Here is a 15,766-nt window from a genome sequence, read left to right as displayed (position 1 = left end):
GTTTCTTCCTCTAGGGCTGTAAATATTTGTTTTATATATTTAGGTTCTTCTATGCTGGGTGCATAAATATTTACAAATGTTATATCTTATTCTTGGATTGGCCTCTTTATTGTTACATAATTACACCATCTTTGTCTCTTATTGCAACCTTTGTCTTAAGGTCTATTTTATCTAATATAAATATAGCTACCCAAGCCTTTTTTGGGTTTCTGTTTATATGAAAGATCTTTTTTCCATTCCTTCACTTTTACTTTGTGTGTGTTCTTAAAGACAAAGTGAATCTCTTATAAGCAGCATACAGATGGGTCTTGTTTTTTTTTTTTTTAACATCTTTATTGGCGTATAATTGCTTTACAATAGTGTGTTACTTTCTGCTGTAGAACAAGTGAATCAGCTATATGTATACATATATCCCCATATCCCCTCCCTCTTGCATCTCCCACCCTCCCTATCCCACCCCTCTAGGGGGTTACACCGCATGGAGTGGATCTCCCTGTGCGATGCAGCTGCTTCCCACTAGCTATCTATTTTACATTTGGTAGAGTATATATCTCAATGCTACTCTCTCACTTCGTCCCAGCTTACCCTTCCCCCTCCCCATGTCCTCAAGTCCATTCTCTACGTCTGCATCTTTATTCCTGTCGTGCCCCTAGGTTCTTCAGAACCATTTTTTTTAAGATTCCATATATATATGTTAGCATACAGTATTTGTTTTTCTCTTTCTGACTTACATCACTCTGTATGACAGACTCTAGGTCCATCCACCTCACTACAAATAACTCAATTTCCTTTCTTTTTATGGCTGAGTAATATTCCATTCTATATATGTGCCACATCTTCTTTATCCATTCATCTGTCGATGGACACTTAGGTTGCTTCCATGTCCTGGCTATTGTACATAGTACTGCAATGAATATTGTGGTACATGACTCTCTTTGAATTATGGTTATCTCAAGGTATGCCCAGTAGTGGGATTGCTGGGTCATAAGGTAGTTCTATTTTTAGTTTTTTAAGGATGTATCAACTTACATCCTAACCAACAGAGCAAGAGTGTTCCCTTTTCTCCACACCCTCTCCAGCATTTATTGTTTGTAGGTTTTTTGATGATGGCCATTCTGACCGGTGTGAGATGATACCTCATTGTAGTTTTTGATTTGCATCTCTCTAATGATTAGCAATGTTGAGCATCCTTTCATGTGTTTGTTGGCAGTCTGTATATCTTCTTTGGAGAAATGTCTATTTAGGTCTTCTGCCCAATTTTGGATTGGATTGTTTGCTTTTTTGATATTGAGCTACATGAGCTACTTGTATATTTTGGAGATTAATACTTTGTCAGTTGCTTCATTTGCAAATATTTTCTGCGGTTCTAAGGGTTGTCTTTTCGTCTTGTTTTTTGGTTTCCTTTGCTGTGCAAAAGGTTTTAAGTTTCATTAGGTCCCGTTTCTCTAAGAGGTGGGTCAAAAAGGATCTTGCTGTGATTTATGTCATAGAGTGTTCTGCCTATATTTTCCTCTAAGAATTTTATAGTATCTGGCCTTACATTTAGGTCTTTAATCCATTTTGAGTTTATTTTTTTTTTATAGTGTTAGAGAGTGTTCTAATTTCATTCATTCACATGTAGCTGTCCAGTTTTCCCAGTACCACTTATTGAAGAGGCTGTCTTTTCTCCATTGTATGTTCTTGCCTCCTTTATCAAAGATACGGTGACCATATGTGCATGGGTTTATCTCTGGGCTTTCTATCCTGTTCCATTGATCTATATTTGTTTTTGTGCCAGTACCATGTTGTCTTGATTACTGTAGCTTTGTAGTATAGTCTGAAGTCAGGGAGCCTGATTCTTCCAGCTCCGTTTTTTGTTCTCAAGATTTCTTTGGCTATTCGGGGTCTTTTGTGTTTCCATACAAATTGTGAAATTTTTTGTTCTACTCCTGTGAAAAATGCCACTAGCAGTTTGATAGGGATTGCATGGAATCTGGAGATTGCTTTGGGTGGTGTAGTCATTTTCACAATGTTGATTCTTACAATCCAAGAACATGGTAAATCTCTCCATCTGTTTGTATTGTCTTTAATTTCTTTCATCAGTGTCTTATAGTTTTCTGCATACAGGTCTTTTGTCTCCTTAGGTCGGTTTATCCCTAGGTATTTTATCTTTCTCTTGTAATGGTAAATGGCAGTGTTTCCTTAATTTCTCTTTCAGATTTTTCATCATTAGTTTATAGGAATGCAAGAGATTTCTGTGCATTAATTTTGTATCCTGCTACTTTACCAGATTCATTGATTAGCTCTTGTAGTTTTGTGGTAGCGTCTTTAGGATTCTCTATGTTTAGTATCATGTCATCTGCCATCAGTGACAGTTTTACTTCTTCTTTTCCGATTTGGATTCCTTTTATTTCTTTTTCTTCTCTGATTGCTGTGGCTAAAACTTCCAAAACTATGTTGAATAATAGTGGTGAGAGTGGGCAACCTTGTCTTGTTCCTCATCTTAGAGGAAGTGGTTTCCATTTTTCACCATTGAGAACGATGTTTGCTGTGGGTTTGTCATATATGGCCTTTATTATGTTGAGGTAGGTTCCCTCTATGCCTGTTTTCTGTAGAGTTTTTAATCATAAATGGGTGTTGAATTTTGTCGAAAGCGTTTTCTGCATCTATTGAGATTATCATATGGTTTCTATCCTTCAATTTGTTAATATGGTGTATCACATTGATTGATTTGTGTATATTGAAGAATCCTTGCATTACTGGGGCAAATCCCACTTGATCATGGTATATGATCCTTTTAATGTGCTGTTGGATTCTGTTTGCTAGTATTTTGTTGAGGATTTTTGCATCTGTGTTCATCAGTGATATTGGCCTGTAGTTTTCTTTTTTTGTGACATCTTCATCGGGTTTTGGTATTAGGGTGATGGTGGCCTCATAGAATGAGTTTGAGAGTGTTCCTCCCTCTGCTATATTTAGGAAGATTTTAAGAAGGATAGGTGTTAGCTCTTCTCTAAATGTTTGATAGAATTGGCCTGTGAAGCCATCTGGTTCCAGGCTTTTGTTTGTTGGAAGACTTTTAATCACAGTCCATTTCAGTGCTTGTGATTGGTCTGTTCATATTTTGTATTTCTTCATGGTTCAGTCTTGGCAGGTTGTACTTTTTTAAGAATTTGTCCATTTCTTCCAGGTTGTCCATTTTATTGGCATATAGTTACTTGTAGTAGTCTCTTATGGTCGTTTGTATTTCTGCAGTGTCAGTTGTTACTTCTCCTTTTTCGTTTCTAATTCTGTTGATTTGAGTCTTCTCCCTTTTTTTCTTGATGTGTCTGACTAATGGTTTATCAATTTTGTTTATCGTCTCAAAGAACCAGCTTCTAGTTTTATTGATCTTTGCAGTTGTTTCCTTCATTTCTTTTTCATTTATTTCTGATCTGATCTTTATGATTTCATTCCTTCTGCTAACTTTGGGGGATTTTTGTTCTTCTTTCTCTAATTGCTTTAGGTGTAAGGTTAGGTTGTTTAATTGAGATATTTCTTGTTTCTTGAGATAGGATTGTATTGCTATAACTTCCCTCTTAGAACTGCTTTTGCTGTATCCCATAGGTTTTGGGTCATCATGTTTTCATTGTCATTTGTTTCTAGGTATTTTTTGATTTCCTCTTTGATTTTTTCAGTGATCTCTTGTTTATTTAGTGCCATATTGTTTAGCCTCCATGTGTTTGTATTTTTTACAGTTTTTTCCTGTAATTGATATCTAGTCGTATAGCATTGTGGTTGGAAATGATACTTGATACGATTTCAGTTTTCTTAAATTTACCAAGGCTTGATATGTGACCCAAGATATGGTCTATCCTGGGTAATGTTCCATGAGCACTTGAGAAGAAAGTGTATTCTGTTGTTTTGGATGGAATGTCCTATAAATATCAATTAAGTCCATCTGGTCTAATGTGTCATTTAAAGCTTGTGTTTCCTTATTTATTTTCTGTTTGGATAATCTGTCTATTGGTGAAAGCGGGGTGTTAAAGTCCCCTACTGTTATTGTGTTACTGTCGATTTCCCCTTTTATGGCTGTTAGCACTTGCCTTATGTATTGAGGTGCCCCTATGTTGGGTGCATAAATATTTACAAGTGTTATATCTTCTTGGATTGATCCCTTGATCATTATGTAGTGTCCTTCTTTGTCTCTTGTAGTAGTCTTTATTTTAAAGTCTATTTTGTCTGACATGAGAATTGCTACTCCACCTTTTGATTTCCATTTTCATGGAATATCTTTTTTCCATCCCCTCACTTTCAGTCTGTATGTGTCCCTAGATCTGAACTGGGTCTCTTGTAGACAGCATATATACAGGTCTTGTTTTTGTATCCATTCAGCCAATCTGTGTCTTTGGTTGGATCATTTATTCCGTTTACATTTAAGGTAATTATCGATATGTAAGTTCCTATTACCATTTTCTTAATTGTTTTGGGTTTGTTTTTGTAGGTCTTTTCCTTCTCTTGTGTTTCCTGCCTAGAGAAGTTTCTTTAGCATTTGTTGTAAAGCTAGTTTGTGGTTGCTGAATTCTCTTAACTTTTGCTTGTCTGTAAACATTTTAATTTCTCTGTCAAATCTGAATGAGATCCTTGCTGGGTAGAGTAATCTTGGTTGTAGGTTTTTCCCTTTCATCACTTTAAATATGTTGTGCCACTCGCTTCTGGCTTGCAGAGTTTCTGCTGAAAGATCAGCTGTTAATGTTATGGGGGTTCCCTTGTATGTTATTTGTTGCTTTTCCCTTGCTGCTTTTAATATTTTTTCTTTGTATTTAATATTTGATAGTTTGAATAATGTCTTGGCATACTTCTCCTTAGATTTATCCTGTATGGGACTCTGTGCTTCCTGGACTTGACTATTTCCTTGCCCATGTTAGGGAAGTTTTTGACTATAATTTCCTCAAATATTTTCTCAGACGCTTTCTTTTTCTCTTCTTCTGGGACCCCTAAAATTCAAATGTTGGTGTGTTTAATGTTGTCCCAGAAGTCTCTGAGACTGTCCTCAATTCTTTTCATTCTTTTTTTCTTTATTCTGCTCTGTGGTAGTTATTTCCACTATTTTATCTTCCAGGTCACTTCTCCGTTCTTCTGCCTCAGTTATTCTGCTGTTGATTCCTTCTAGAGAATTTTTCATTTCATTTATTGTGCTGTTCATCATTGTTTGTTTGCTCTTTAGTTCTTCTAGGCCCTTGTTAAATGTTTCTTGTATTTTCTTCATTCTGTTTCCAAAATTTTAGATCATCTTTACTATCACTACTCTGAATTCTTTTTCAGGTAGACTGCCTATTTCCTCTTCATTTGTTTGGTCTGGTGGGTTTTTACCTTGCTCCTTCATCTGCTGCATACTTCTCTATCTTCTCATTTTGTTTAACTTACTGTGTTTGGGGTCTCCTTTGTGCAGGCTGCAGGTTCTTAGTTCCTTTTGTTTTAGGTATCTGTCCCCAGTGGATGAGGTTGGTTCAGTGGCTTGTGTAGGCTTAGTGGTTGAGGGGACTGGTGCCCATGTTCTGGTTGGTGGGGCTGGATCTTGTCTCTCTGGTGGGCAGGGCCATGTCTGATGGTGTGTTTTGAGGTGTTTGTGAACTTAATATGATTTTGGGCAGTCTCTCTGCTAATGAGTGGGGTTGTGTTCCTGTCTTACTAGTTGTTTGGCCTGTGATGTCCAGCACTGGAGCTTGCTGGCTGTTGGGTGGAGCTGGGTGTTAGCATTGAGACGGAGATCTCTGGGGGAGCTCTCGACGATTTATATTACATGGGGCTGGGAGGTCTCTGGTGGTCCAGTGTCCTAACCTTGCCTCTCCCACCTCAGTGGCTCAGGCCTGACACCAGGCCAGAGCACCAATACCCTGTCAGCCACACAGGTGGAAATACATTTGCTCTTGATTCTTGCATGTTCCTGGCCTGTGAACATAAGAGACTTGTCTCCTGCAGCTGTTAAGATGAGTAGTTCTCTGCACCTGCCCACCAGAATCTTAAAAGTTTATATAGAGTTTCAGTCGCATATTCAGTGCCGATGGTCTCAACCCTGCCTTACCTCTCAAAGGCTGCATCCTTGGAAAAGCTATGTTTGTTTGTTTTTTAATCCATTCAGCCACTGTCTATCTTTTTGTTGGAGAATTTAGTTCACTTACATTTAATGTAGTTATTAATAGATATGGACTTATTGAAATTTTGTTAATTGTTTTCTGGATGTTTTGTAATTCCTCTGTTCCTTTCTTTTCTTGTTCTCTTCCCTTGTGATTTGATGGTTTTTCTGAGTGGTATGCTTAGATTTCTTTATCTTTTGTGTGTTGTCTGTATGGTTTTGCTTTGTGATTACCATGAAGCTTACATAAAACATCTAAGAGTTATAACAGTTTATTTTAAGCTGATGACAACTTAAGTTTGAATGATTCTAAAACTCTACATTTTTACTCTCCCCTCCCAGCACATTTTATGTTTTTGATGTCACATTTGCATCTTTTAATCTTTAGTATCCATTAACAAATTATTGAAGTTATAGTTATTTTTACTAATTTGCCTTTTAACCTTTATACTAGTTATATAAGTGATTAACCCACCACCATTGCAGCATTAGATTATTCTGAATTTGACTACATATTTACCTTTATCAGCAAGGTTTATACTTTAATATATGTTTCCTGTTACTAATTAGTGCCCTTTTATTCCAGCTTAAAGAAATCTTTTTAACATTTCTTGTAGGGTTAGTCTATTGGTGCTGAACTCCTTCAGTTTTTGCCTGTCTGGAAAACTCTCTCTCCTTCAGTTCTGATTTGTGTATATAGATTTTGCATCCTGCAACTTTACTAAATTTGTTTATTAGTTCTAAGAGCTTTTTCTGGTGGAGTCTTTAGGGTTTTGTATATATAATATGTTCTCCTTCAATTCTGAAGGACAACTTTGCTGGGTAGGTTATTCTTGGTTGGTAGATTTTTTTCTTTCAGGAGTTTGAATACATATCCCAGTCCCTTCTGGCCTGCAAAGTTTCTGCTAAAATAATCTGATAATTTTGCGTGTGTTCTCTTGTATATAACAAGTTGTCTTTCTCTTGCTGCTTTTAAGATTTTCTCCTTGTCTTTATCTTTTGACAGTTTAATTATAATGTGTCTCAGCGTGAGTCTCTTTGTATTCATCCTTTTTGAAAATCTGGGCTTCCTGGATCTGGATGCCTGTTTCTTCCTCCAGGTTAGGGAAGTTTCAGCCATTATTTCTTTGAATTAGCTTTCTGCCCTTTCTCCTTCTCTTCTTCTGGCACCCCTATAAATGTGTATATTGGTCTGTTTGATAGTGTCCCATAAATCCCTTAAGTTCTCTTCAATCTTTTGTCTTTTGCTCCTGTGATTAGATGAATTCTACTGCCTTATCTCAAGTTTATGGATCTTTATGATTGATCTAGTCTGCTGTTGAAACCCTCTATTGAATTTTTCAGTTCACTTATTATACTCTTCAGCCTTGTGATCTGATTGGTACTTTTAAATATTTTCTATCTCTTTGTTGAAATTCTCACTTTGTTCATGCAAATGATGATGGAGCAAAGATGCTCCTGACCACACTGAGCATCTTTATGTCTGTTAGTTGAAGTCTGTTAGATAACTTACTAACCTCTGTTTTATTAAGATCTGTGTCTGGAGTTTTATCTTGGTCTCTAGTTTGGAATATATTCTTCTGTTTCTTCATTTTCCTTGACTCTTTGTTTGTTTTTGCACATTAGATAAAGCAGTCTCCTCTCCCAGTCTTGCTAGAGTGGTCTTGTGTAGGAGATGAACCTTATCTATCAGGCTGGCTCATGCTCCTATAACCTTTGTGATTGTCCAAGCCACCTTTTTTGTTCCTAGTACCTCCCAGTAGTTGAAGGTGTGCCAACTTGACAGGGTTCCAAAGGAAATGATCACAGCACCTACGTGAAGGCTGGTTGGTAGCTGGGCCCTCAGGCAGCAGCTGGGAAAGTATGTAGATAGGCATCTTCCAGAAAGAAATGGGAGCTGGGTGTTTTTGCCTACTCCCTCTGCACTGGGCCCAGGTGTGTAGCTTTGTGGCCAGGGTGTGCTCTTGAGCCTTTTAAGAACTTCTTTGTTTGCTACATGAATGTAAGTCCTGTTTGCTATCAGAACCAAGCAATTTGGGTGCCTGCCCCTGAGGTGGCAGCCACAAAAGCTGGGGCACAGATATGTATACAAGTTCCTTCCAGGGAGATAACTAGCAACCTGGAGCAGGCTAGAAAAAGAGGGAGGAAGAGGTGTCTTCAGGCTTCCCTGGTCTTCGGAGAGGATCAGGGAATCAGGCCCTAGGTGCATAGTACATTAGAAGGCTGACCCTCAGGCGGAAGCTTTTGAAGTATGCAAAGAGACCCCTTTCAGGGAAAGACTGGGAGACTGGGCATTTCTGTTTGCTCCTTCTATGCTGATCCCTGGGGGGATGGCCAGTTTAAAACTGCCTCTGTTTTCTGTAGTCCTATGGGACTTGTAAATGGAAGCACTGGTGACTGTCAGAGCCAGGTGATCTGGGGACCCATCAGCTACCAGCAGCCACAAAGGCTGGGGTGCAGACTTGTGTACAAGTTTCTTTCAGGGAGATTCTGGCAACTTGGAGCAGGTCAGAGAGAGAGGACAGGGGTGGTGTCCACTGGCTTCCCTGGTCTTTGGGGAGGATGGCAGTCAGCCCCTAGATATGGGCTCAATTAGAAGCCTGACCCCCAGGCAGCAGCTTTTAAAGTATCCAAGTAGACCCCATTCAGGGAAAGACTGGGAGGTGAGCCTTTTTTCTCTGCTCCCTCTGCACTGACCCAGAGGTGATGGCTGAAGTGAGTGCTTGTGCCCTTTAACAACTGCTTCTTCTTTTGCTATAGTCTGTGGATCTCATGGACGCAAACCCCATTGGCTTTCAGAGCTAGGTGTATGGAGGCCCACCCCTCGGGTAGGAGTCTTAAAACCTGGGGGTTGTAGATGTGGGGTGCAAACCCTTCACCCCTCAAGGAGAAGCTGGCATTCGGGGATTTCCTTCCACAAACTGTACAGTCTGTGCCAGGGCTGGGGTTTATGGCAACAGCATGTCTCAGCCTTTCCTACTCATACATAGGAAAGACATAGGTGTTTTCTTGGTCCCTCATTGTATAAGAGGTCCTTAGCCAGTTTGAGTTTCTTTCAGAGGGAGTTGCTCTGTGTGTAGCTGTTCACTAGGTGTGTCTGTTGGAGGAGGGGGCGTCCAGGAGCCTTCTGTGTCACCATCTTTAAACATAGCTTCAATACTTTCTAAACTGTTTTGTTTTTTCCTGGGATGGATAAATCTGAGCATGACTGGAGGATAAGGGCAGGATTCCCCAAAGAAGAAAAGATTTATAATAAAAGAGGGAACATTGGTGGAGCCAGGTTTTGAGAGGAGCGATATGAACTCAGGATAACAGGGCAGGGATTTGACCCTGGATGTGGCCCAGAGGGATGAGCCTTCCTTTGAGTTGGAAGGGAGGAGAGAAGGGGGGTAAACTAGACAGTGTGAGTGACAAGCTAGTATGGATGAAGAACGTCCCCTGCCATATCAGTAAACAAAGGATGTTGCGGCCATCAAGCTAGCAGCCACTGCAGCGGCCCTGACTGTGCACCCTGAGGGGATTCAGGATGGAGAAAAACAGGACACTGGCCCTAGCTAGTTAAGGTGCATATCAAAGGAATGACTTCAATAAGCCCAGACTCTCGCATCTTCCCGTACGTAGAAAATTTGTTAACTTGCGATGTCTGTTTTTTTCTTTAACCACCATCTTTCAGTGTTTTATCTGGTTGTGTTTTGCTTTGTTTCTGCAAAAGCTCCCGCGTACCCTGGCTCCTCGCTCACCTCTTCAGAGCGACCTGAGAGGCACCTGCCGGGCTGAAGTCCTGAGTATGTCCACTGAGTAAAATGCAATTCTCAACCTTTAGGTTGTGCTTTTTTTTTTTTTGCGGTACGCAGGCGTCTCACTGCTGTGGCCTCTCCTGTTGCAGAGCACAGGCTCTGGACGCGCAGGCTCAGCGGCCATGGCTCACGGGCCCAGCCACTCCACGGCATGTGGGATCTTCCCAGACCAGGGCATGAACCCATGTCCCCTGCACTGGCAGGCGGACTCTCAACCACTGCGCCACCGGGGAAGCCCTAGGTTGTGCATTTGTTAATTCGACCCTAGCAAGGTGAGCAAACACATTTCTGATGGACTATATTTTCTTGGTAAATTTGCAGGAACAACCAACTACTGAATGTGAAAGAAAAGGAGGTAGTTCAGAAATAAGGAAAATGGAAAGGAGCTGGAATATTGTATGGCAATTGGATGAGAAAATTACATGGAATCCCACCAGACACTCTTATTTCTGACGTGCATTGGGCCTTTCTGGTGAGTATTTATCACTATAATATAGATGATTATTGTGAGTACTATTATTGAGTACGTGTGGGGTGTCAGGAATCATGCTATCAAAGCATCTGTATGAGTAATTTCAGGCCTCCTCACAGCCTTTACAGTAGGAGTGATTATCCCCATTCTACAGGTGAGCTCGTGCAAAGAGAAAAGAAGATAGGGTTGGAGGTTTGACTGGCCACCTGTCCTAGTTGTGTACACGGGGCAAGTTAATCTCTTGAAGCCCCAGATTCCTCTTAGAAAATGGCGATCAGAATCACTATTTATGAAATTATTAGGAATATTAAGTGAGATGTGTGTGTGAGAGCCTAAAGCATTCTGGGTACTTAGTTTTTTTTTTAAACCATCATAGAATGTGGGCGTTGCTGAGCCAACAGCTGATCCATAGTTGTTGTGATTGGATTTTGCGTTCTCTCTCCCCAAAGGAAGGTGAGGATTTGCACCACAGAAGCGGGAATCCCTGTTAACTTCTGCTGTCAGGCAGGTACCACAAATGCGTGATGTGTGTTAAAAAAAAAAAAAACACAAAAAAACCCAAACGGGGGTGGGTGCGATAGTAGCAGAGACAGCGGCCTGAACTGTAGCCCAGTGAAGGTTGACATTCAAACACAGAAACCTCATCCCCACGTGAGGTGTGGCCCACATGCCACCAGTTTGTAACTCCTGGGGACCCTAGTTTAAAGATATTAGATTCTGTCAGCCTCTTGCTTATTATGTGACTTTGGCAAAGTCATTTAGCCTCCTTGAACCGCTGAGTGGAACTAAACCATGGTACACAGCTCAGAGATAGTGCTACGACAGGTCGGCCAACGTGTGTCAAGTTCTGAGCAATTCTTGGGTTTTTCTTGCATGAACAATTCCTACTAATACAATGAGCGGGTGGCGAGGGCTGCCGTAAGATGACAACGTAGCAGATAATGGGGACCTGGGAGTTCCTGTTGGCACAGATCCTAATGTACTTTTGAAGACATTGATTATGAAGCTGCATGTCCCTCGTGAGGTGAGGTCAGGATAACACTGCTTGTCTGCAGGTGTGTTGAGAGATGGGAACCTGGGGAGAGACACGGTTAGCCTCATCCCAACGGGGAAAGCAGAGGAGGCTTCAGCTCAATCTCCTAAATGCCTCAGGTGTGACCCACAGATGCTTCCCCCCGAGGATCTAAATGGCCTTTTCAGGCCAAAGCTGGAAATCCTGCAGGACCCCTGCTCCAAAAGATACACGCATTGCTTTACTGCTGTGGCTGAACTACTGGCTCACGTTTATTGAAAAGGCAGAACATAATACATCCGAAGAGATCCAGCTTCCACAGTTCTCCAAACGCTGGCTGTAAATCACCGTTAGGCTTGTCATTCCCTTGGGTGGCAGCAAAACTGCAGTAATGAAACGTCCCTGGGAAGAATAAACCACAAGACGCGCCTTCTATTGTACCAGACCATGAAGATTACAGCTGATAAAGTGCTGGCAGAAGCTTAGCGGTAAAGACCCCTTAAGCAAAAGTCCCCATGCTGTGCAGTCCAGGGTGTTGGCTTCTCTCTGAGGCCATCGCCTACCATCAAGACCCAAGTGTCACAAGGCTCATGCCCCAGGCGTGCTGCCAGAGCAAAGAGCAAGAAGGACATGGTTTTTCTAAAGGCAGGGGATGGAAATCTGACCCTAACTGCCATTTCCAATGGAGAGGACGGCATTGTCGGGCCCTCCTGAATCTGGGGTGGTAAAGGGGCAGCTTCTACCTACAACAGCAGGGAAGGGACACGGGTTGGTTTGGAGAACCATCAGAAGATAACCAAGGGATGGGCACTTCTTAGTCACAGAGCTGGGACGCGATCACACATGGCTAAGTGAAGGGCTCGAGTGTTAGGTATTGTGAATATCTTTTACTTGCAATACTCTCTCTAGAGGTTTCTTCCCAAAGAAGGTGAAGCGATTGTACAGAGGATCTAATGCAGTGAGAAGCGGGCTGATGTGCAAACACTACTCCCAGGGTCTGTCTGGACAGTCCAGGTGGGTGCAAAGCATTTGCATAAAGAAGCCGAGATCGGAATGCCCTTAACAAGCCCTTTTGGGAGCAGAGCAATGAGGCAAGGTCCCCAGACCCCAGTAGGTAAGGAGGTGTCTTTGCACAACAGAAATGCACAACATATTGGGTCAGCTCCCCTCGAATTCAGAGAAGTTGGAAGTAATCACTGAGCAAACAGTAAGTCAGAATTTAGTAGGGGCTGAGATACTGCTCGAGCTCCTCCAACTTAGAAATGTGCTTTCATCAAACAGGACAGGACCATAAAGGCAATTCCCCTTTAGATTAAAGTGGCCCATGGGAAACCTCTGTAACTCTGGATAGCTGAGGTTGGAAATCAGGTATAATTCTGCTTACTTAATTACCTGCCACCTCTAGCTCCACTCCCTGACTTGTGATGAGCTCCGTAAGTCTTAACGACACCAGAAGATTCCACGACCTATCATTCCTTCAAACCAGTGGTTGTCCTGCTGCTGAGAGCTGGGACCACACTCCCTTTCTTCGGCAATGGAGGCTGAACCCCTTGAGTTCTGTACCTCTAGAGATTCTAAAATGTTCTTTCCCTAATAAGTGCACTTTTTCCAAGCTGCTCCTGGAAGCCAGGGACAGGCCCCAGGCAAGCATATGGCACTGCCAGCATCAGAGCACTGGGTCTGGGACAAGGGAAGGGCAGGAGGCCGGCAGCCAAGGAGATAGGAGACTTGCCCTGTCAACCAACTAGACGCTACCAAATGCACCATCATCTACAAGAGTTCTTGAGCTATGTGCACGTCTAAACCCAGTGTCCTTTTCCACTCCCCGTGAGAGGCCTCAGCGGGTACCAGCTGAGGCCAATGCTCCATCCCTGCTACCCCCGCAGGTAGGCGGCGCCCGCGGGCTCGCGGCCCAGCGCGTTGATGTGCGGGAGCGCGCCTGCCGCGGCCGCCAGCTTCTCGCTCAGCTTCTGGTTCAGCAGCTCCAGGTGGCGGCCATTCTTCCGCGCCTGCCGCAGGGACCTCTTGACCTTCTTCACCCGGTCCCGCAGCTGCTTGTTCCGCTTCTCTAGGGTGGCCACCTTCTGCTGCAGCTTCTTGACGTGGTCCTCCTCCTCAAACAGGGCCTTCTGCACCGAGGAACACATGAGCTGGGGAGGAAACACCAGGAGACGCAGAAAGTTTCAGAAAACCTCCCCAGGTAAGCTTCCTGGTGTTGCCAGCCCGGCAACACAGACCCCGATGTCACCAATGGCCCCAACCCGGGATAAGGACAGTCCTCATGCCCCCTTCTCACCCTGTGGACCCCAAATGCAGAGCCCCCCTCTTTTGCTTTCTGTGTTTGGGTACCCTAGATTATTTTGTTTCCAAAAGATACTCCATGGTTTTGTCTTCTTACGTGCCTACCGATTTGCATCCTATTGAGTCCCTGTTGGAGCAGGTCACTCTTCACTTTTTGCGCTCATTCAGCAGTTTCGCCTGTTCAATTCTAATCTGACTCTAGAACATTTTACAGTAAAGCCCAAGCTTGAGGATCACCCACTTGGAAGCGAAACTGGATCCACAGAGGGCCTTCAGCGTATTTCCACGAAAGGGCTTTGCCTGTGCTGAGGTGCAAATACCCTCATTCTGGAAACATTTCTAGTCATCGTGGGATGGGCTGGAAGTGAGTGTCTCTTTTGAAAAACTGAGTTTTTGTTTCTTACCTAAGCCCCCTTGGTTTCTTACAGAAAAAAAAGATATTCTAAATATGTCACTCTAGCAAGAAGGACAGAGCTCTGGTGACCCAAGAAGTAAGAGAACAAAACCCGAAACAGAAAGATGCACAGAGAATATGAATAGTCTACAGGAAAGGTAACATACAAATATCTCTTAATCTCTTATATGAAAAACTTAATAAGATAAATGCAAAATAGATCCACAATGGATTGCTTTTCTTTTACCAAAATGAAATTTCGATTTTACCCTTTGGTAAAATCAGAATCAGCATTTGGGGAAACAGGCATTCTCTTGTAGGCATTCTCATATACTGCGGGTAGAGTGTAAACTTCTATAAAGAACAATCTGTGTCAAAATGAAAATTGCATATACCCTTTGATCTAGTCATTCTGATAGAAACACTCCCATATGTGCAAATGTATATTTATATATTATATATAATAATATAATTGTATTTTATTTATACACACACACACACAAAACAACTAACACTGTTATAAGAAGGTTGAGGAATGACATTAGCATCATGGCCATATGAGGCATCCCTCTTCCCGCCCCCAACAAAAATGGCATCATGAACAAAAGTGACTTTAAGAGAACTGTGGGATCCACCAAGGGACCCAGGAGGAGTCTTGCCCACGCATTGCATCTATGCATGCCTGTCTTTCTGATTGCTTGCCTGTCTCTAGTATTCTATTGTGTCCACAGAACCTATTTTTCCCTGTATATGCAAATTGTATGTTTATAAGTGAAAATGTTAATACATTAAATGATTGTTCATTTTAAAGCATAAGAAAAAAAAGACGAACATCAGTCCTGGCTGTGGACCCTTCAGTGGTCCGTGAGCTTCCTCCAGCCCCTCTCAGGCAAAGAACCTCAACAGATATTTCTCAAAGGAGATATACAAATGGCCAATGAGTATATGAGAAGGTGCTAGACATCACCAATCATCAGGAAAATACAAATCAAAACCACAGTGAGGAGCAGGCAAGCAAAGGAACCTGTTGTTTGTTCTCACTGCCCCCCACCCCTGCTCTGCTGCAGCAGGGGTCCCAATAAAGCCCTGACTGAACTTGGCCTCTGATCAATTAACCCTAGTTGGTAACATATTTTGTGGTGCCCAACGTGGGGCTTGTCCCTTCTGGGGGAGAGGATCTGGGCACCTCCGGGACCACCGAACGCAGCTTCCCCGTGGGTGACAAGCGGCCACCTGAACCTCTTGTTTCAGCATCACCTCGTTTGGTAAGTCTGCCTTTCTGGCCCCCGAGGGGCCTCAGTACCCTCATTCAGGCAATGCTTCTCCCCTCCCCTTTGTCCCTCACCATTTTCCCTTTCCCTCTCCTGAAATCTCTCTACTTCTCTCTCTGTCCTCTCCTCCTTCTGTCCTTCCAAGAGAATGGATGTCAGGCAAGCTACAGCTCCCTCGGGCCGGCAATGGCTCACCGTGACGGGTGACAAGCAGAGGTGGGAGAGGCTCCCATCACACCTTGCAGACCTTGGTCCAGCGGGCTCTCCCTGACTGGAGATTTATGAGAGCGACAGAGGTTCAAACGTCATATCGTGTAGTGGGCTGTAAGTCTGATCGTCCCCATATTCCCACCTTTATTTTCCTGCGGCCAAGAGAAGTCCCATTGGGAACGAGCTGAAGCGGCAGATTTCTATATACTGGTGCATGC

The 15,766-nt window shown here is 42.7% G+C and overlaps 1 protein-coding gene across 1 annotated transcript in view; it reads right to left on the bottom strand.

Annotated features, from left to right (window-relative positions):
* Nucleotides 1-11,622: 11,622 nt before the first annotated feature.
* Nucleotides 11,623-15,766, bottom strand: part of CCDC3 (coiled-coil domain containing 3) — a 102,951-nt gene continuing 98,807 nt past the window's right edge. Inside the window, exon 3 of the mRNA XM_029238369.1 lies at nt 11,623-13,522. Within this exon, the coding sequence (XP_029094202.1) occupies nt 13,247-13,522 (276 nt within the window). The 3' untranslated portion in view covers nt 11,623-13,246. The remainder of the gene's footprint in view (nt 13,523-15,766) is intronic.

Source organism: Monodon monoceros, unplaced genomic scaffold (genome assembly GCF_005190385.1).
Source record: "Monodon monoceros isolate NGI ecotype Baffin Bay Population unplaced genomic scaffold, NGI_Narwhal_1 Super_Scaffold_21, whole genome shotgun sequence".
NCBI classification, from domain to species: Eukaryota; Metazoa; Chordata; class Mammalia; order Artiodactyla; family Monodontidae; genus Monodon; species Monodon monoceros.
This window is presented reverse-complemented; position numbering and strand designations above follow the sequence as displayed.